Here is a 22,665-nt window from a genome sequence, read left to right on the forward strand (position 1 = left end):
TTAATACCTTCAGTGCAATACAAGCAACTGGTTGGATAGAAATTATTTGAACACATACATGCAGCATGTCTGAACCAAGTGAAGTTGTTAATTGACTAATACAGATGTTAGTGAAACCCATCAAGCATTATACAATCAATTAGAACACATTTGCTTTATTTCAGGAGCATATGTGATGATGGTTATATTATCAAGCAATTTAACAAGAAATAATATTATTTTTAGTATTAGATTCAATAATTCCCCAAGAGTCATGCCATGCAGAAATAATCTTTTGAATAATGTTTCTTTTTAACTCCTTACTCTAATATTAAGGGACAAGTAGCATCCGATGAACGAATTAACAAACATATGGAGGTTTGTCTACTTTATTACTCCAAACCCCACCTTGGCATTCTTCAAATACTGCAGTAAGGAAATTCCTATACTGCTGCAGACCTACTTGAATACCGTCTGAACTGTTGCAGTGTGTCCCTTTTTTATATGCCTGCATTTCTGCATGGCTATTTCTATGTTTCAATTTATGGATGTTGGCTTGCTTTCTCTCATCAGTTACATTAACATGAATCAACTGGGTTTCACAAAGTCCCACAAAATTTAATTTCATTAAATGTGTGTATAATCAAAACTAATAAGTGTCTTAAATGTGGCAGCCTTATCCATATATAAAATCCAGTTGTAAAAATACAGACTTTCTTGTGTAAATGCTATTGATAAATCTAATCATATCCGGCTCGATAAATAAGGCCCATTGTTGTCTCTTTTCAGAACCTTGAATGCTTGGGCCGAGTTTACTTCTCAGTCCGAGACGAACTGTAAATAAGGCTATGCTTGCCATTACCTATACTTGACATATCAGACAGAAACCAACAACTCCCCCTTGGTCCTTGGTCGCTCAGACCCACGGGGCTATGGCCAATGCTGTGCATAACTGCTATTCCAGCACCGTATTGAATCTAGCAGTATTCCTATGTACCGTAGCTAGAGGCTGCTATATCTTAGTCCTCAAACTTTTTTTGGCGCAGTCTTCATTCATGTAGAATCTTGCATGTTTGAGGTTCACTAAATATGCTCCCTGACAGTGGATTAATGTTGTTAGATTTTATAATCTTGTTGCATTTCATGTTCATTTTCTGGTATTTTTTCTTTCACTTCTCCAGAAGTAAAGGACACTCTGCTGCAAGTCTTTTCCTGCTCCACATGTCCTCGTTCCTATGCATCTCAAATTGACCTCGACAAACACATCCAGAGATGCCATTATGAAGAATATGTGAGACTTCGGGAATCAAATGAGATTAAATATGAACTTCAAATCCCCTCCAAATGCTCCAGTAGTGAGCCCACATCAACTGATACTCTCAGTTCTGACACATCTTATAATGATATACAGAAGGGAATTCACCACTGCTCAGACAGTGGAAAAAGTTTTGGTCATCAGAATGCACTTAAGACAAACCAGCACCTTCATACAGGAGGAAATCCACATTACTGCTCTCAGTGTGGAAAGAGTTTTACTCGTCGGAGTCATCTCCAAACACACCAGCGTATTCACACAGGAGAGAAGCCGTATCACTGCTCACAGTGTGGAAAAAATTTTACTCATCAGAGTAATCTCCAAAAACACCAGCGCATTCACACAGGAGAGAAGCCACATCACTGCTCACAGTGTGGAAAGAGTTTTGCTCGTCGGAGTGATCTCCAAAAACACCAGCGCATTCACACAGGAGAGAAGCCATATAACTGCTCTCAGTGTGGAAAGAGTTTTCCTCGTCAGAATAATCTCCAAAAACACCAGCGCATTCACACAGGAGAGAAGCCGTATCACTGCTCACAGTGTGGAAAGAGTTTTGCTCAACAGAGTAATTTCCAAACACACCAGCGCATTCACACAGGAGAGAAGCCGTATCACTGCTCACAGTGTGGAAAGAGTTTTGCTCAACAGAGTAATTTCCAAACACACCAGCGCATTCACACAGGAGAGAAGCCGTATCACTGCTCACAGTGTGGAAAGAGTTTTCCTCGTCAGAGTGATCTCCAAAAACACCAGCGCATTCACACAGGAGAGAAGCCGTATCACTGCTCACAGTGTGGAAAGAGTTTTACTCATCAGAGTAATCTCCAAACACACCAGCGCATTCACAGAGGAGAGAAGCCGTATCACTGCTCACAGTGTGGAAAGAGTTTTACTTTTCAGAGTAATCTCCAACAACACCACCGCATTCACACAGGAGAGAAGCCGTATCACTGCTCACAGTGTGGAAAGAGTTTTCCTCGTCAGAGTGATCTCCAAAAACACCACCGCATTCACTCAGGAGAGAAGCCGTATCACTGCTCACAGTGTGGAAAGAGTTTTGCTCAACAGAGTAATTTCCAAACACACCAGCGCATTCACACAGCAGAGAAGCCGTATCACTGCTCACAGTGTGAAAAGAGTTTTACTCATCAGAGTAGTCTCCAAACACACCAGCACATTCATACAGGAGAGAAGCCGTATCACTGTTCACAGTGTGGAAAGAGTTTTACTCGTCAGAGTCATCTTCTGGAACACCAGCGCATTCACACAGGAGAGAAGCCGTATCACTGCTCACAGTGTGGAAAGAGTTTTGCTCAACAGAGTAATTTCCAAACACACCAGCGCATTCACACAGCAGAGAAGCCGTATCACTGCTCACAGTGTGGAAAGAGTTTTACTCAGCAGAGTCATCTCCAGAAACACCAGCGCATTCACACAGGAGAGAAGCCGTATCACTGCTCACAGTGTGGAAAGAAGTTTACTTATTCTGTTACATTTAAGACCCACCAGTGCATCAAGTTAGAGACATTGCATGATTTAAAGTTGTCAAATTAAATATGGTTATTAGATATTAACCTGAAAATGACCTGTACTTTGAACTTCGTTTGTTATATGACCATTTTTTAAAATCTGTAACCTTAAAGATGTTTAAAATAAGAATGTTTGTTTGTTTGTTTGTTTTTTGTTTTTCTTTTGATCTTAAGTAGTCATTAATTACCACCGTACAAGTAATGATTTAACTGCGACACTGTTCATTGTAGTACTGCAGTATGAGACTAATTGTTAATGGAATTATTACTAATCAGGAATTTAATGTACTATGTTTAACAGGAATGTGGATCAAACCAATTGAGTATGTAGCATTTAAATGAAGCTATATTTATCAGCCTCGCCTAACTGGTCGAGGAGAAGGCGCAAGTTATTTATAATGATGATCTCAGCAATATACAAAAACCTGAACAAAAATTCAATCTGTTTGTAGTTCTTTATCCTAACATATGTCGCAAAAGAAATGTCTCCCCAGTCGATTTAGCTAATTATTTTTTTACAGATCCATGGTCTATTTTCTAAATTCCTTTGTGAATTTGCACATTTCATCTAAAAACCTGGTTGTTTCTTTAGACAAATTATTAAATTCTCCAACAATTTATTTTCATTTTGATAACCTGGAAGACCCTCTGAGAACAGCATCCGTGTCCATTCTCGATTCAGTAGAAGTTAATCAGTATGTTCTAGGACCCACTCATAAAGGTGTTCGCACTCCTCAATCGAATACTGGCATTCATATTATATATAGAAAATGTCGTCACACTTCCACAGTCTGAAGCTCCCTCAGATCATTATCTCCTCTTATTTGAAACATGACTACAATATAACATATAAACAATAATATATGCACCTTGCCACGCCATTGCATCAAAAGTACATTTACATCATCTACTGCACAAGGTTGGATCAATAGTCTCCCAGAATTATTAACGCTGATTGGATCACCGTCAGACCCCACAGAACCTGATCGGCCAACTGTAGCTTTGTAATAGAGGAAAGTTCCTCTGAGGTGGAAGTTGTCAGTGCGCAGATGCCAGTAATGGTGGACATAAGATTTTTAGCTCTGGTCTTATTTTTATTTAATTTGAGCCTGGGTGGTATACAAAGATTTCATATACCAGCTGTATCTATGCTCAGCTTTGATTGGGTTGTTGGAGTAGATTTTTGTGGCAAGAATGTGCTGGTGATGGAATTTTATAGTCCAAATGTGAAAGTGGTAAGACACCTTTCCCGACCAAGTTTGATATGTCAAATGATATCCGTATGGACGAAGCATGGTATTCTAATTATCGCACCCAAGGAACATCACATTTGTCTGGATCTAAGTGTCTGTATGGATGTGGAAGTTAATCCAGGCCCCGAAAGTGAAACCAGTACATGGATGGAGAAAAGTATTGAGAACGGCAAACTGATTTTAAATATCTGAAAAGGGACTTTGTTGGACTCAGAAAATCAGTAAAATTGAAACCTGCCCCAGCTGTTGACCACAATCTCAAAATGTTCAGTCTGTTCAGATATCAAGGTTCCTGAAGAGGCAATAAGCATTATGAGAGTCAGACGAATTTTACCAATAACTTGGCCATATCATTTGAAAACAATCCTATTCCTGTGTCGCAAAGCATCGGCAGGATTATTCCCCGCTAATTCACTAGAGGTGTATCTCTGACGAACTTGATACAAATCACACAGCAGGTGTCTGCTATTGCGTGAACATTAAATACAGATTTTGCTGTGCCAGAATTTTTTATTAACAAACGTTTGCAGTCTCGGCAAAACTAAAAATAGAGTTAAGTGGTTATAGCACTCAAAGCCGATTTGAATAAGAATGATCTTGATGTATGCATAATATTGGGGAGACACCTCAAACCGGATATGCCGCATAGTCAACATGTCAAGCTATAAGATATATTTAAATGGGAGAGAAATTGGTTCGAGCTGGATTATAGGAGTAAAAGTGAAATCCCCATTTATGTGTGACATAACCTGGATGTTATTGATGTCTATAGATCTAAACTTGATGAACTGGTATGTTTGACTTTAAGATTACCTGTGGGACATCAGTTGGTAGTTTGTGGTGTTCATCATCTGCCTGAATATAACTGTAAAGAATCTGACTTTATGAACGATATAACTGAACTTGTGGACAGTGTCTTAGATTCCCATCCTGACACGGTTTTTATTTGCGGTGATGATGTGAACAAGATGGAGATTAACCAACTGCAACAATTATCTGGATGGAATGCACTTGTTGACTTTCCAAAAAGAGGAAATTTGTGTTTACATAATGTGTTGACTAATCACAAACACCTTTTTGGAAAATGCTCTCCATTGAATATGCTAATTAACACTGATCATTCTGAGGTTATTTTGACAGTGGGGTACAAGTTTAAACCTACTCGCTGTCAAGTTTTGATTCGGGATTGCCCTGAACATCACAAGATCCCTTTTTATGAAGCTCTTGAGAATGAAAATTGGGACCAAATTTTGCCTGCTAATGATCTGGATCAAGTGGTTGAAAAACTGGAAGCCATTATTTTGGGACATTTGGAAAGCTGTATGCTTCAGCGATTGATGTCTGTCCTCACAGGATCCATTCTGGATGTCTCCCTTGGTTAAATTTATACTCAAAACCATAAATAGAATTTCAACTTCTTATATGGAAGTTCAGCATTTGAAAAACCGTATTTCCCATCTTATAAATGAGAACAGAAGCACTTGCTCGCAGCTCCAATAGGTAACCATAAGTGGTGGAAGGAAGTCGAGTCACGATTGCAGCGACATATCCCCATTGCCAGTATTGGCCTGGATAATGAGAGATTAGTCCAGTTAAATGGCTACTTTGGAACTTTATGTACCGATGATGCCGAAAGTTGTGGTCAGAATTTTACATACAGTGAAATGAATGTCATCTTGGATATGAATGCCATGGCAATACTTGGGCTTTCTGTAATTTCTTTGAACTGTTCTTTTTTTGTGCCAGAATGATTGTACAGCATACATCTTTAATTTTTTAAAAAAAATCGAATTTGGTGCACAAGTTAAAATTTTCTTTGGGTTTTCTGAAATCAACACAGGGTCAAAATTATACATACATGGTCAAAAATGTACATATGCTCATTTAGATTATTAATTCAGAGGTGCTGAAACTTCCAAAATGTCTTTTATCTTGCCAAGGCTGAGGTCTCTTAACTTCCTTTTGGTGATCATGGTTGATTACAGCTGGTAGCTTCTCTGTGCCTTCACAAAAAGGGTTTGTTTACAGCACTCATTGGATTGACCAACACAGAGTAAAATGGGAAAGTCCAAGGAGCTCATTGCAGATCTGAGAAAGAGGATCGCAGATATGCACAACTCCGGAATGTCTCTTGGAGCCATTTCTAAACAACTGCAAATTCTAAGATCAGTTCAAACAATTGTATTCAAGTTATTGTGAGGTGTAGTCACTTTGCCAAGCCACTTTGCTTCAAGAAATCCCAAACTGTCACCCTCAACTGAAAGGAAATTGGTTTGGATGGTCAGGAACAACCTGGAAATCACCATGGCACAGCCCTGCCATGAACTGGATGCTGATGGATCACTGTCTACAGTTCAGATCACCATTTTTTCTGAAAGAAATCCTGAGAGACCAAGGCACTACATTTATGTCACACACACTGCGCAAACTGTATGGGTTATTGGGAATTAAGTCTATCCGCACCAGTGTCTATCACCCACAAACAGATGGCTTAGTGGAAAGGTTTAATCAAACACTCAAAAACTTAATTCAGAAATTTGTAAGTGAGGATGCACGTAATTGGGAATTGGCTCAAGTCCCTGTTATTTGCAGCACGTGAGGTCCCACAAGCCTCCACAGGTTTCTCACTGTTTGAGTTATTATATGGGCGTAAGCCGTGTGGCATTTTGGACATGCTACGAGAAAATTGGGAGGAGGGACCTTTGCCTAGCGAAAATGAAATTCAATATGTTCTTGACCTGCACACAAAACTCCACACCCTCATGCACTTAACCCAGGAGAATTTACGGCTGGCACAAGAATGTAAAATCCGGCCGTATGACAGGGGCACACGCCTTAGAGAGTTCACACCGGGAGACAAAGTGCTCGTATTATTGCTCACGTCGAACTCCAAATTAATCGCCAAGTGGCAAGGGCCCTTCGAGGTCACACGGTCAGTTGGGGATGTCGACTATGAGGTGAGGTTAACGGATCGGGGTGGGGCACTGCAAATTTACCACCTCAACCTTTTAAAACATTGGGACGAGGGGGTCCCTGTGGTATTGGCGTTGGTAGTTCCAGAGAAGGCAGAGCTGTGGCCGGAGGTAAAAAAAAAAAGTAACATCTTGAATCACTCTGGTCCCTTGTGGGGACCATCTCTCACTGGCACAACTCACGAAGGTAGCCAAGTTGCAGAAGGAATTTTCTGACATGTTCTCACCCCTTCCCGGCCGCACCCACCTCATAGAACACCACATTGAGACACCCCCAGGGGTGGTGGTGCGTAGCCGCCCTTACCGCTTGCCTGAACACAAAAAAAAGGTGGTTTGGGATGAACTCAAGGCCATGCTCAAAATGGGGATAATCATCCTAGAAGGTGGAGGGCAAGGAGCGTCCCATGCTGTCCATCAGCCGCAAGCTCTCGTTGCATGAAAGCAAGTACAGCACTATTGAAAAGGAGTGCCTGGCCATCAAGTGGGTGGTCCTTGCCCCCTAATACTACCTGCTGGGGTGCCCTTTCACCCTCTGTTTGGACCACATGCCCTTCCAGTGGCTCCACTGCATGATGGATCTCAACACATGGATCACTCGTTGGTATCTCACCCTCCAGCCGTTTAAGGTTGAGGTGGTCCACAGGCCAGGGGCGCAGATGGTGTTGGCGGACTTCCTGTCCCTTCGGGGGGGGGGGGGGGGGGGGAGTCCACTGCAGGCTGGACGGCTCCCCGGCCTGAGTCGGGCAGTGGGGGTATGTGGCAGCGGGGGCGTTGCTGAGCATCAATTTGTGAATGGAGGGCAGGGTCTGGGAAGGTGAGTGGCCAGGTTATTACACCTGGTGTCAATTAATGTGTGTGTGTGTGTTTTGCAGGGATGGTCGAGCATAAAAGAAGGGGGAGAGCAGAGAAGAGGTCCCTCCATGACCCGAATATGTGTGTGTGGGGGGGCATGTGTGACTGTAAGCAGGGCCGTTGACAGCTTTGGCTGGGCCCGGGACAAAATAATCTGAGTGGGCCCCCCCCCAAAATAATCTGAGTGGGCCCCCCCACACACACACATATGCGCGCACGCACATCGCCACACAGCAACCACCCACACCCAACCCCTCTTTTCACAGTCTCCATTCACTCCAACCCTTAAATAACAGGTATTCCCAGCCCATTATAACAGTCAACCATTTTATTTCAACATTTCAACATATTTACAGTTTGAACATTTCCTTAGTCTGCAACTATTCAGGTGCGAAATGCAATGCGCCGGACTTTTGCTGTGGCAAAGTCGTCAATAAGGTCATTGAAGTCCAGCTTCTTTGCAAGTTCGCGCTCTATAGAGAGCATAGCCAGCCCATTGAGCCTCTCCTGTGACATGTTTGAGCGCAGGTAGTTGATAAACCAAAATGATTGTTTACGGGATGGAACTGGGCCTCAATGAGAACGGAGTTATGGCTTTCCCAAAATCTGAACATAGAAGCATCACCACTAGTCACACACGGACTGGCCATCGGGAGTAGCGGGAGTTTTCCCGGTGGGCCGGTGGTTCAGCGTGGGCCGGCGGAGAAAAAAAAAAAAAACAGTTGCACGCTGGCCTTTAATATGATAAGCAATGTTAACAGCTTCTTTAAGAAACTGTTCTTTAAGAAACTGTTCTTTAAGAAACTGTTAACATTGCTTATCATATTAAAGGCCAGCGCGCAACTGTAATAAGCAATGTTAACAGTTTCTTAAAGAAACTGCTAACATTGCTTATCATATTAAAGGCCAGCGCGCAACTGTTTTTTTTTTTTTTTTCCTCCGCCGGCCCACACTGAACCACCGGCCCACCGGGAAAACTCCCGCTACTCCCGATGGCCAGTCCGTGTGTGCCACTAGTGATGTGTACAGTGAGTTTTTCAGTGTATTTTTTTTGTCTTGTTTTTCATAAACGTCCTTTCCGTACTCGATTTAGAATGTTACAAAAAAAAATTGACACCCTCCCAACCACGTAACATTAGCCTATCTGACCTGGGGACTGACACGTTTATTACGGATAAACCAAAAGGATTACAACGTTCCCTGGATATAGAACTGGACCGAGAAGATTTCAAAATCTTAACGTGTAAGCAACAACAATAAAACAGAGGTTGTTTTATTCATTTAGGGCTTATTAGGCTACTTTCATTAATTGCGCTTTTCATACAGGCCTATCATTTTTCACTTGAGCAAGGGAATTGTTTAAAGAGTATCCAGTCTAAGCGAAAGTTTAATGTTTTGCAACAGACTAACCTCAAAACACCCCATTTATAGCCCATTCGTTACATTAAACTCTATCTAGCTGGCAATTTCACATGCCGTCGTATCTACACGGGATGATTTCCAACAAAATAAGGTTTAATTAACAAGAGGCAGCGTTCCACGGGCTTTCAGCTAACCGGAGTCCAGCTCAGCGCAGCTCAGCAAGCGTGCCTAAAACATTTGGATATGATTGCAGGCCAATGTGCTATTCTTTGCTTCATTGAGATATATGCAACACAGTGTTATTAAACCGATATGTTTATGAAATAATTCAATGCCCTGTGCATTTCAGTGTTCACTCAGTGTACCCTGCTATCCCCTACTTTATAATTATGAATGGCGTGTCGCGCGTGCTGGGGTTACATTACGGGGCTGGAAAAAAGTTATCTGTGTCTTACCTGGCTCAGCTGCCCCACTGCCTTCACCACCTGCTGCATCATCTAAATCTTTTCTAAAATATCTATGCAGTGAGCCCCTGAGGCTCTTGGCTTCTTCATCTCTTTTTCTCTTTTCTTTTCTTTGCTCCTGACTTGTGCATATTGGCAAACGGGCTCGCACGCTTATTGTCGAAGCGTTATGATGGAATAGTGCCGTGTTATTTGGCGCCTTAATCAAAGACCAAACCATTTCTGCATTAGGGGTGGTAGGTGGGTTCTTGAATCTATTTTCGAAGACAATAAAGGCAAAAGAACCAGAAATCATTCATTGAATGCAAATATAGCACATTTTTCTCCCCCAAAATCAACACATTTTGAAATGAAACAGAATGATTAATGGCATCTTCATGAGGGACCAGTTCTGGGCCCCCCCTCATGCCTGGGCCCGGGACAAAATACCCGGTTGTCCCCCCCTGTCGACGGCCCTGACTGTGAGTGAGTAAAGCTGAAAAGCTAAGAAAATAAAGGAAAATAAATCATGTGTGTGAAATCAACTCGCACCTGCCATGCTTCTGTGCTCCACCCACATCAGGATACTGTTAAGGCCTCTGCATGCTCTTGCGACAAGGCTTTCGCAGATAGCTTTTCGCAGACAGTTGTAATTTATCGTTGAGCAGGGAGTAATAGGCGTGCGCGATGTTATTCACCGGCACAACGCAAGGGGGCGCGAAGTCACTAGGAGTAGTTGGTGGGTGTGGTTAGTGGAGTGTTTATCCTCCGGTTACTTATAATGACTAGTACTGGAGTCGTATAGATGTACGTACTTCCTCAGTCAACTGCTGTTCATGCTGCTCCATCTTCGCTCGTGTTTTTAAAAATGCCGGTCATGAAAACAAAACAAACCGGGAAAGGAGGGAAGCGGAAGTGCGTGTACAGCGGATGTAGAGTAGACCAATCAGAGCCCTCTTGTCTGCGACGCTATCTGCGAGGCTTCTGTGGTGGTCACAATTTTTGGGAGGTGCGCGCAGAGCGTCTGCGAAGGTGGGGGGGCTGCGCAGAGCGTCTGCGAAGGTGGGGGGCTACGCAGACACTGTCTGCGACGCTATCTGCGAGGACTGGGTTGTCAGCATAAATTGGCCTTTACACCTGGCTTATTCATTGCTTCCACCAAGGTTCGTGCTTCTCAGTCCTCTAGCTTGACAGTACTTACGGTATAGTACTGTATGTTTACAGCTTTTCTTATGTTTGCCCTTTCATTCTCTTCCCATTATGTTAATGTGTCTTGTTACTGTGTCAGTATCCTGGCTCATTTGTCACTTCTAACAAGATTTGTTCTCAGTCCTCTTGCTTTCCTTAAGCCATAAATTTTTGGCTATGTAGTTTTCCGCAGCCCTAATTACTTCATTTATTTCAGTGATCAAAGCCATTTTAATATGACAGAGGACCGCATTTATTTGCAATGGAAGCCAATCTTGTTCTGTCAGTTTTTCGGAAGGGTTTTAGTCCTCCAAAGACCATATTCTTTCGCGGTGTCCAATATTCTGTTTACTGTCTCCAGGTACTCTCCCTCAAGTGTATGACCTTCTAAAATGCTAATGTTGAACATTCTCAGTTTCCTCTATTCCATTTTCTTGTCTGTCTACTCTTCTATTTTCTGGGTCTTCAATAGCTATGGCTTGCCGATCTTCATCCTCATTGTTGTGGACACCCACCTTCAATGTCAAGACTTGTCTTCTGATTGATTTTAAATCCAGCTCTGTCAACCAACCATTGTTGACAATTGCCCTTCTTTGATCACACAACCTTCGCTCAGACACAGCAAATATTGCCCTTTCCTTCCATAATACATGAAATCTTCTCTTTTATCCTTGAACAGGATTTCTCTAATCATCCAATGATTTATTTGTGTAAAAACTACAACGTTAAGCTCTTTAGTCCAGTTCTGCCTCCTTTCCACAGTAGCCTGATGACGACCAGGCCTACCCTGCTTTACAGTAGGAAATTTGCTGGGCAAGAGACCTTCACTGTTTGCAATTCTGGGCTCATTCACGTCATTATCCAATAAATTTTGGTTAAACATTTCACCCATGGGGTGGCACAGTGGTGTAGTGGTTAGCGCTGTCGCCTCACAGCAAGAAGGTCTGGGTTCGAGCCCCATAGCCGGCAAGGGCCTTTCTGTGCAGAGTTTGCATGTTCTCCCCGAGTCCGTGTGGGTTTCCTCCGCGTGCTTTCAGGAATATTAAATGTTCCTGAAATACCGGGCTCAAGCACTCCAACCAATGTTTTGAGATTCCTGAAAGAAGTTTTAGGCATGGACAAAGATGTCCTGGTCAACAGATCACACAGAGGTCCCTAGGCAAGGAGACCAGATGGTAAACCCGCGTCATAGTGGTGAAATTACATTATTTTCAGGACTGTGTCGAGGTTCTTCGTCGTGCCCGGGAGTCCAGTCCTCTTTGTTTCAAAGAAACCGCCATCTCCATATTTCCGGATTTCCCTCCCACTGTTGTACAAGCTAGGTCTGCTTTTAGCGAAGTCAGGCGACTACTCCGTGGATGGATTGGTGTTCGATATGGCCTTTCTTACCCTGCACATCTCCGTGTCACGCACAATGGAACTGAGAGACAATTTCAAAGCCCAGAAGATGCCATGGTTTACGTGAGAACCAGAATCCTGCAGGACGCACCAAAAGGTTATTTATGTTTTAAGTAAGAGATAACTTTGAATTTCATCTCATCTCATTATCTCTAGCCGCTTTATCCTTCTACAGGGTCGCAGGCAAGCTGGAGCATATCCCAGCTGGAGAGCTGGAGGAGAGGGGAGGAGAAAAAAAAGCAACCCCCACACTATGCTCCTGTGAGGAGTACAGTGTGGGAACATTATAAAAAAAAAACACCTCAGCACATAAGCACAAAATAACACAAGTACACTTTACAACATGAAAACTCGGGACTTGAGGGGGGGAGAGGGGGCAATCAGTGGTGGGGGTAAGGGGGGAGGAGGTAGAGGTAACCCAGCACAAGCAAGCAGCTGTATATTCCTGCAGCCATGATGGCTCTGGTCACGCACCCCCTTGTCACACTGGGGGTAAAAACGGCGACGGCGGGAAGTGGGGGAAGGAATGCGAGAGTGTCTCACAGCAGTGACCTTCAGGGGGAGATGTTGTCCCGGCAATGGCCTTGGCTGAGGCCAGTGCTGTCTGAGGGAGCCGAAAGCAGATAAGATTGGGATTGTTTGGTCTTGGGGTGAGTAGACGCGTTCTTTTACATGACCACTCTGTTTGTCCATACTGGTCTCCGAATCAATCCATTTCCTTTGCAAAGCCGAAAGCTTCTCCATGATGTCATCCATGTTGCGGTTCAAGTTCTGAATAGCCACAGTCGGAGTGCCGACAGCTCTGCCCACCGCTTCAATCATGTCGGGCAGCTTTATGGGGCTTTGAACAGCTGTCACCGTTTTCTGATTTCCTTGATAAACCAGGGCAATGCCTAATCCAATCAGCAAAAGTCCTGGAATCATGGTTCCGAAGAGGTAGATGTCTTCAATGTCCTCCAAAGAAAGAATCGCCAGGCACACGACCTGCCACTGCTCCCACGTATCCATCGTGTAGCCAGCCGCGAACGTTCCGGCAGGAGAGACGGGTTCCCCCGAACCCAGGCTTCTCGTCCAGAAAACTGTATCAATTTTGTTAAGAGACCAGTTTATCAATTCCATCATTTTTTAGTTTGGAGAGCAGTGCGGAGAGAGTCTCTCAAAAGTATAGACAGACGAGACGAGACAGAGGAGCACAAGCAGGGAAAATAAGGGAGAGGAGAGCAGAGAAATGCGACCGCCTTCCGTGAGAGCACGGAGAAAAAAATATATATCTTTTGGTTTTGTCCAAAGCTAAATAATTTCTGGCAATTAATATTTTAAACCTTCTCAGATGTTTTAAAAGTACACATAGAACCTTCTGCCATTATTGCAATATTTGGAGCAACTTCACAGGATATAAATTTTAGTCGGCAGGTGAAAAGTATGATCACTTTTTCAACTCTCTTAGCTAGATGACTTATATTGTTTAAATGGAAGGAAATGCTCCCTCCCACCTTTAGTCTATGGGTTAAAGATCTTATGCACCATTTGGCATTGGAGAAAATTTGCAACGCCACAAGAGGGTGTGCTCAGAAATTTTATGCAATATGACAGCCATTTTTGACTTACATAGAGAGGGTTGACACTGCTGTCATGGCTTTCTAGTGCTGACCCAATAACACCTACAGCTTACTTGTTGGCAACTTATTTTTAAGTTTTACCTTATTGTATATCTATCTTTGCTTACCACTACTCATTATTTATATATTTACTTGTTTCTTCATTTACTTTCTTTAATCCTACTGAATACATGTAATATGTGTATTTCATTTGATGTATGTGTGTATATATGTATGTAGAAGAGACCCTGATGTGGGTGGAGCACAGAAGCATGGCAGGCAGTTGTTTACTTCTTAACTATTTTCTTTATTTTGGCTTTCCAGCACAAAACACTCAAACACTCTCTCTCTCTCACACACACAGGCTACTATCAAGCCCTCGGCGCTGATCTCCCCTTCTCACTCTTCTTTTATAGGGCGCAGTCACTGGAAGAGACACACAAACACATTAATTGACAACAGGTGTAGCAATACGACCACTCACCTTCCCTGACTCCACCCTCCATTCACAGACTGACACTTGGCCACACCCCTGCTGCCAAATACCCCCACCACCCAACTTAGGCCGGGGAGCTGTCCGGCCTGCAGCAGACTCCCCCCTTGACGGGACAGGAAGTCCGCCACCACCATCTACGCCCCTGGCCCACCTCGAATTTAAATGGCTGGAGGGCAAGATCCCAACGGGTGATCTGCACATTGGCATCTTTCATCCAGTGGAGCCACTGGAGGGGCGCATGGTCCGAACAGAGGGTGAAAGGGTGTTCCAGTAGGTAGTACCGGAGGGCAAGGACCACCTACTTGATGGCTAGGCACTCTTTCTCTATCGTGCTGTACCTGCCTTCCCGCATTGACAGCTTCCAGCTAATGTACAGCATAGGACGCTCCTCCCCCTCCACCTTCTGGGACAGAATGGCCACAGCCCTCTGTCCGAAGCGTCCGTCTGTAAAATAAAGGGGAGAGAAAAGTCAGGGGAGTGTAACAGTGTGCACTACCACCCCCGGGGGCGTCTCAATGTGGTGTTCTATGAGGTGGGTGCAGCCGGGCAGGGGTGAAAACATGTCAGAAAATTCTTTCTGCAACTGGGCTACCTCCATGAGTTGGGCCGGGGAGAGGTGGTCTCCACAGGGGACCGGAGTGGTGGACGATGTCAATTTTCTTTTTTGAACCTCCAGCCCCAGCTCTGCCTTCTCCTGGATTACTGACACCAATGCCACGGGGACCTCCTCATTCCAACATTTTAATAGATTGAAGTGTTAAATTTGCAATGCCCCACCCTTGTCCATTCGCCTCACCTCATAGTCGACGTCCCCAACTCGCTGTGTGACATCGAAGGGCCCTTGCCACTTGGCAATCAATTTGGAGCTCAACGTGGGCAGTAATACGAGTACTTGTCTCCCGGTGTGAACTCTCTAAGGCGCGTGCCCCTGTCCAACAGTCGGACTTGACGTTCTTGCACCTGCCGCAAATTCTCCTGGGTTAAGTGTGTGAGTGTGTGGAGTTTGGCGTGCAGGTCGAGAACGTATTGAATCTCATTCTTACTAGGTGAATGTCCCTCCCCCCAGTTTTCATGTAGCATATCCAAAATGCCATGTGGCTTACGCCCATATAATAATTCAAATGGTGAGAAACCTGTGGAGGCTTGCGGGACATCTCATACTGCAAATAACGGGGGCTCATGCCACTTATCCCAATTATGTGCATCTTCACTTACAAACTTCTGAATTATATTTTTGAGAGTTTGATTAAACCGTTCCACTAAGCCATCAGTTTGTGGGTGATGGACACTGGTGCGGATAGGCTTAATCCCCAGTAACCCATCCAGCTCACACAGCGTGCATGACATAAATGTAGTGCCTTGGTCTGTCAGGATTTCTTTTGGAATCCCGACCCAGGAGATAAAGCGGAAGAGCGCTTCCGCAATACTGCATGCTGAGATATTGCGGAGAGGCACTGCTTCTGAGTATCGCATTGCATAGTCCACCAGAACTAAAATAAAGCGATATCCCCGTGCTGACCGATCTAATGGCCCAACAAGAGCCATTCCAATTCTTTCAAAAGGGGTCTCGATTAAAGGAAGAGGGCGCAAAGGCGCTTTTGGAGTGGCTGTTGGATTTACTAATTGGCATTCGTGGCATGCCGCACACCACCAACGGATGTCTCCGCGAATCCCTGGCCAGTAGAACAGGGCCATTATTCAGGCTAGTGTTTTATCCTGCCCTAAGTATCCGGCCATGGGATTAAAGTGAGCCGCCTGGAATATGAGTTCCCGGCGGCTCTTTGGGATTAATAACTGTGTGACAGTTTGAGTGTCCTGCGTCACTCGGTATAACCTATCCTTAATAATAGCAAAGTAGGGGAAGGCCAGCGTCGCATTTGGCTGGAGAATTTGACCATCGATTACTCTCACTTGGTCAAATGCATGCTGCAGAGTCCCATTTCATGACTGCTCTAATGGGAAATCCCCAAGGGAATCCCCGAGAGACGGAGGAGGGGTGGGGTGTTCCTCACTCCGCCTGTCGCCCTGATGCTGTGCTGATTTTGATGGCTCTGTGACAGCTTCTCCCGCCAATGCTAGTCCAGGGTCTTCCACAGATGGATTAATGCTGGACCCACTCCTTACTATGTGCGTCATTAATTCCTTAAAACCCGGCCAATCAGTCCCTAAAATCGGCGAGTGGGTGAGACGAGGGTTAACCGCCGCCTTTACACGATGCTTTTTCCCCTCAAAATAGAATGTAGACAGACATTAAAGGGTAGTTGTGAACATCCCTGTGCACACACAACACCTTCACTATTTGTGCTCTCCCCAAAGCCTCACCTTGCGCCAGGCTTTGGTGGATTGAGGTCTGGTTACAGCCGGAATCCACCAAAGCCTGGTACGTATCCCCTTGGACACTTACCAGTATACGATACACTCCGGCTCGATCGAGGGCGGTTTCTGGCGTGTCGGGGACCTGGACCACCACGCCCACCTCCATCGCGGAGCACTGATTTTGGAGATGTCCCGGCTCCCCACAGCGCCAGCACACCGGCCCAGGCTCTCACTCTGCACCGGTGTTACGGACATCACTCACCTGGGGGGGGGGGGGGGGAGAAGAAGACACAGACAAGGAAGGGGAAAATGGGAGGACACCACGGGTGTGCCGGGCCTGCTGGGGGGGTGCCGGCCCCCACCTTCATGGTGGGGGAATGGGGCAAGGACGGGAAGCAGAGGGAGAGAGAGAGAGAGAGAGAGAGAGAAGGAGAAGAGGAAACACGTCTTCCTGCCGTCGGAACTGCCACCATGTGGTCCTCTGCCAGCTCGATAGCTTGGTCCAGCAACGCCAGGCAATGACACTGGACCCACTCCACTGTTCCTTCTGGAAGTTGCGCGATGAATTGGTCCAGTGTCATCAGGTCGATAACTCCCTCAGCGTTGTGGTCGTCTGCCCTCAGCCACCGCCAGCAGGCGTCCCAGAGTTGTTGCCTGAAGGCGAACGGTCAGCCGACCTCCTCCAAGCGCAGTGAGCGGAAGTGCTGCCGCTATTGCTCTGGGGAGCTGCCGACAAGCTGGAGGATGGCTCTTCAGAGGTCTGCGTGCACAAGCTGGCTGTCGACAGGGAGCTGCAGTGCGGCAAGCTGCACCTCACCCGTCAGCAGAGGGAGGAGGCGCGCTGTGCGCTGGTCGACCGGCCAAACCCACGCCTCCGCTGCTTGCTCAAAGAACGTGAGGAAGGATTCCGGATCATTGTGCGGACCCATCTTTGTTAGGGTGAGGTGGGGAGGGTCCGCTCCAGTGGCGGTCATGGACCTTGCCGATGCGAGCAGGTGCCAGAACACCTGGCAGACTTCCTGTTGGGCCAGCACCAAGGCTTCAAACCGTAGTTCCTGTTGCTTTTGGAGGGCAACCAGCGCTTGGTGCTGGTTCTGCTGGGCTGTGGCAAGGGCCTGGATCAGGTCCTTGAACAGAGAGGACTCCATCGGGCTGTTCTGTTCTGCACTCCCGGGTTTCAGCACCACTGTCATAGAGACCCTGATATGGGTGGAGCACAGAAGCACGGCAGGTGGTTGTTTGCTTCTTAACTATTTTCTTTATTTTGGCTTTTCAGCGGGGCGGCACGGTGGTGTAGTGGTTAGCGCTGTCGCCTCACAGCAAGAAGGTCCTGGGTTCGAGCCCCATGGCCGGCGAGGGCCTTTCTGTGCGGAGTTTGCATGTTCTCCCCGTGTCCGCGTGGGTTTCCTCCGGGTGCTCCGGTTTCCCCCACAGTCCAAAGACATGCAGGTTAGGTTAACTGGTGACTCTAAATTGACCGTAGGTGTGAATGTGAGTGTGAATGGTTGTCTGTGTCTATGTGTCAGCCCTGTGATGACCTGGCAACTTGTCCAGGGTGTACCCCGCCTTTCGCCCGTAGTCAGCTGGGATAGGCTCCAGCTTGCCTGCGACCCTGTAGAAGGATAAAGCGGCTAGAGATAATGTGATGTGATGTGTGTGGCTTTTCAGCACAAAACACTCAAACTCTCTCACGCACACAGGCGATTATCAAGCCCTCAGCGCTGATCTCCCCTTCTCACTCTTCTTTTATAGGGCGGAGTCACTGGAAGAGACACACAAACACATGTTAATTGACAACAGGTGCAGCGATACGACCACTCACCTTCCCTGACTCCACCCTCCATTCACACACTGACGCTTGGCCACACCCCCGCTACGACAATATATGAGTATATATATATATATATATATATATATATATATATATATTTTTTTACTTTATCTTTGTATTTATCTGTGTAATTTCTGGTACAGTGGGGATGGGGCTCTGTTGGAGCAGGACGTTCGAGGGGGGTGTATTATACTGTGCTTAGTCAATTTGTGATTCATTGCATTTTGTACCATTTTAAATACCAATAAAAAGATATTGAGCAAAAAAAAGAAAAAAAACATTTCACCCATTATTGGGGTCAGTGCTTTAATGGTGTCACCACCACCAGTATTTCTGAGACAGCATCTCTAGGCGGGTGTGTGTATGCAAAGTGACACATAACTGCAAGCTGAAAAGCTACAGTGAAAATAAAAGCCACTGAATTTACCTTCACTGCCCGCCTGTTGACGCTTCAGTGTTCCACCTGCTCTCAGGGACTGTTACACTGGTGCCAAAACCCAGGAACACTGAAGGGAACCGCTTTCATGGAGTCCTTCCCCTTCAAGAACCTCATCCATGCCCCCGGTGCTGCCCAGAAAAGCTAGCACCAAGCGCTGATCACCCTGCACAAGGACCAGGAGCAGCACTTCAAGGCCTTGCTGCAAGCTCAGCACAGGGATCGAGAGGCGTTCTGGCACCTGCTTGCATCGCTGGGGCCTTCGGCTGCTGTGTCTGTGGACCTCCCCCATGTTAGCCTCGTGAAGATGGGGCCTCATGACAACTTGGAGGCCTTCCTCGCACTGTTCAAGCAAGCCACGGAGGCGTGGGGATGGCTGATCAAGAAACGAGCAGCTCACCGACTGCCGCTTCTGACTGGAGAAGCCTTGATTGCCATCCAACAAGTCCACGTCAACAACTGGCTCAACTATGCCAACCTGAGGTGAGCCATCCTGCAGTGTTTTGGCCACACCCTGGAGCAACATCTACACTTCCACGTGCTGAATGCTTAATGACAATACAGTATTTTAACATATTTTAAACACTTTATATTTCATTGTTTTTTTGGTAACCATATGAACACCATATGACCTCCTTGACTGGACTTAGCATTTATGAATACCTCTATCAGGGATGCGCATTGCAAAGAAGCTCTTCATAATGTTGCTATTAAGACTTCTTCTGACAAATAAGTTTGGGAAAACCATGTACAGAGACAAGGTTTGTTGCTGACGAGAGTCTCTCAACTCACTCTTTAGCCCTAAAGGGCAAAGTTATTGGGAAACCTACCCCCAGAATGGCAGGCAAAATTGTAAAACAGTGAAACAGGCAATAGGTCGAGCGAAGCACAAACAGGCTATTGTAGACTAGGCAGAATCAAAGTTGAGAAACAGGAAATAAGGCTCAGTAATGTGTCAGCAACGCAACTCAACACTTCACAAAGTAAGTGCGTTTTCACAGTTTTTATAGAGGCGCACTGATTGCGCCTTAATCCTGTGCAGGTGCAAGTTGTTTACGGCACATGCAAGAGTCCACTTGGCGCACGTGCGCTGTCCAGAGTGCACTTGAGAGTCTATCTGATGCATGCGCCAAGGTGCATGTTACAAAAAATAAAGAAAAAATCTGAGTCCTCATCTCCAATTTACAAGTCCAAGTCCGAGTCGAGTCACAAGTCCTTAAAATTAGGGTACAAGTCGGACTCGAGCCCAAGTCCTGGACTCGAGTACTACAAGCCTGTTAGATGGCCTTTATTTGCCTAGTTACTGGTTCCATGGTATTTTTCGTCAGCACAGAAGCTTTTCGTCGGTCATTCTTATATTATTGCATTGTCTTTGGCTCTAACTGACTGCACTGCCACTGAATTCTGCAGACTCCACTGACTGACAGTATAACTTTCACCCGTCTGTTCTGTGAATGTCAGTGATGAAATTTATTTGAACATTTCTTTGTCAGACCAGCAGACTGATAAACATCTGATGTCAGTGGGGTGACAGGTGTAATAGTATCTGAAAATAAATGTCTGAATTCCGGTCTGCTTTACACCCATACAAATGGATGAGATCACTTCAGTTGATGAAGTGAATCATCAGTAATTACTTTCCAAATATTTTATTCACCACCGTGGACCACTGGAATCAATGTTGAATGTTCCTGGTTGCACTGGAAGCAGAAGAGGTAAAAGGTATTAAATTAGAGTCAAATATACAAGCAGCTAGTAGCTACGTAAGATGACTGTTGCTGAGCCACAAGCATGCCATGTCAAAGTCAAACCTAGGCTAAAGCATTTAATGTTTAATATACAATCTACATCAAAGGATTTATTTCTCACTGGGCATCTGCTAGTATTAGATTAGTGAAAACCACAGAATGCAGTGCAGTCAATCAGAGCCAAAGACAATGCAATAATATAAAGATGATCGATTAAAAGCTTCTGTGCTGAAGAAAAATACAGTGGAATCAGTAACTGAACAAATAAAGGCAATCTAATACGATCACATTTCAGCTTACATCCGATATTTGGACAATGAAAATGATTATATTGCCCAATATTTGTTTTTGTACCATTATCAGCAACGTGAGCCTAACCGCTGAGATGCATGCTGGGATTTGGGAAAGGGGCTAATGGAGACACTGCTACAGGGGGAAATGTTTATTTACATTTTTTAAAAACAATTGGACTGGAAAGACGGCTTTAAAATGAAATGACAAGAATATAGAAAATCTGTCGATTGTAGTCACCGGCGCTTTAAGGGGGGGGGCTTCGGGGGGCTCCAGCCCCTGGGCCACAGCCAATCAGGGGCCTCGTAAAGGGGCCTTGTAATATTAATAAAATAATAAACTGTCGGAATCGTGGGCCTACATTAATGTACGGATAGAAATAAGCAGGGCCGGTTCTGGAGGGGTAGCAACGGTAGCATTTGCACCCGGGACTGGTGTGGAGAGGGGCCCCAAAAAATAAGATAAAATAAAGAGTTCTCTCTGCTCCTGAATAAGTGCATTACTGAGTGTCTCTGAGCAAAGGAGAGCCTGAACGTTGCAACCTCCCTATTGGCTGTTTAGTGCTTGTTTGTAAAAATGTATCAGTTGTTGCTCTTCCCACGGGAATCATCGCGGGCTCGAGAGACGAGACCTGACGAGTTAGTTCGTTGGTAGCAGAACAAAATGTCTGGACACAAATCGGGTTTTCAGAAAAGGAAAGAAAAACGCAGGGTCGAAAATACAAAAACGGAGGCAGAAAATGCAAAATGAGTTTTAAGGTAAGACAAATGGTTACTTTTTAAGGCAGCCCGCCGTGGCTGCAGGCTTTCAGTTGTGTCATTGAATGGTTACTTTTCTGAGGCAGCCCGCCGTGGCTGCAGGCTTATTTATTATAGCCCATTTAGTTAAAATAGTTGATGTAAAATGTTTATAGTTATAGTTATGTGATGGTTGTCCTGATTTAGACTGGTGTGTGGTTTTTTTTTTTTTTTTGGGGGGGGGGGGTTGTGCGATGTTGCACCCGGGTCCAGATTAGGGCAGAACCGGCCCTGGAAATAAGGTTAGAAATAAATGAGCGCACAGTAGCCTGCTGTAAGAGACATGGTGGATGTGGTTCGCGAAACGAACACCCACAACTGTACCAGAATAAAATGTAACAAAATGTAACGTCATGCACGAAAGCGCGACAAAGACTGCAGACTACAGACTACTGAGACACAAATTTAGAGGCTTTGAAAGATGAAGCGTTCACATGTTAGCGGAGCGCATAAAACAAAAAAAAGAGAGAGATGCAGGTAATGATAGAATCGTTGCCTAAGGTCACAGACTTTTTTAAGGTAAGGATCACCAATCTGTTCAGAATATCAGCTACTTATCAGTTATCAGCCGTACCAGCAGCTAGGCTATGTGTAGCTAGGCTAGATATGCTATGAGGTAACGGATAGCATATTGTTACATTAAGGTACTGTTTTTTACGTTTGTGAAGGTGGAGGAGGACAAAGTCAGTGAGGCAGATGAGACAAACTGGAACTGTGCTGAGGAAGAGGAGGGTGTCAACTGCTCAAATGAAACCGTGAGGAGGAGGGATAGCATGTAATAACATATTTCGATGGGGATAATAAAATGTCTAAAACGGCATCTACTGAAGAAATTGATGAAAAGATTGTAGCCTATAATTT

The 22,665-nt window shown here is 45.1% G+C and overlaps 1 protein-coding gene across 1 annotated transcript in view; it reads left to right on the forward strand.

Moving 5' to 3' along the window:
- Positions 1 to 22,665, forward strand: part of LOC132894117 (zinc finger protein 271-like) — a 269,182-nt gene that overhangs the window by 64,972 nt on the left and 181,545 nt on the right. Inside the window, exon 9 of the mRNA XM_060933443.1 lies at positions 1,161 to 2,782. Within this exon, the coding sequence (XP_060789426.1) occupies positions 1,161 to 2,782 (1,622 nt within the window). The remainder of the gene's footprint in view (positions 1 to 1,160; positions 2,783 to 22,665) is intronic.

This window comes from Neoarius graeffei, chromosome 11 (genome assembly GCF_027579695.1).
Source record: "Neoarius graeffei isolate fNeoGra1 chromosome 11, fNeoGra1.pri, whole genome shotgun sequence".
In the NCBI taxonomy this organism is placed as follows: domain Eukaryota; kingdom Metazoa; phylum Chordata; class Actinopteri; order Siluriformes; family Ariidae; genus Neoarius; species Neoarius graeffei.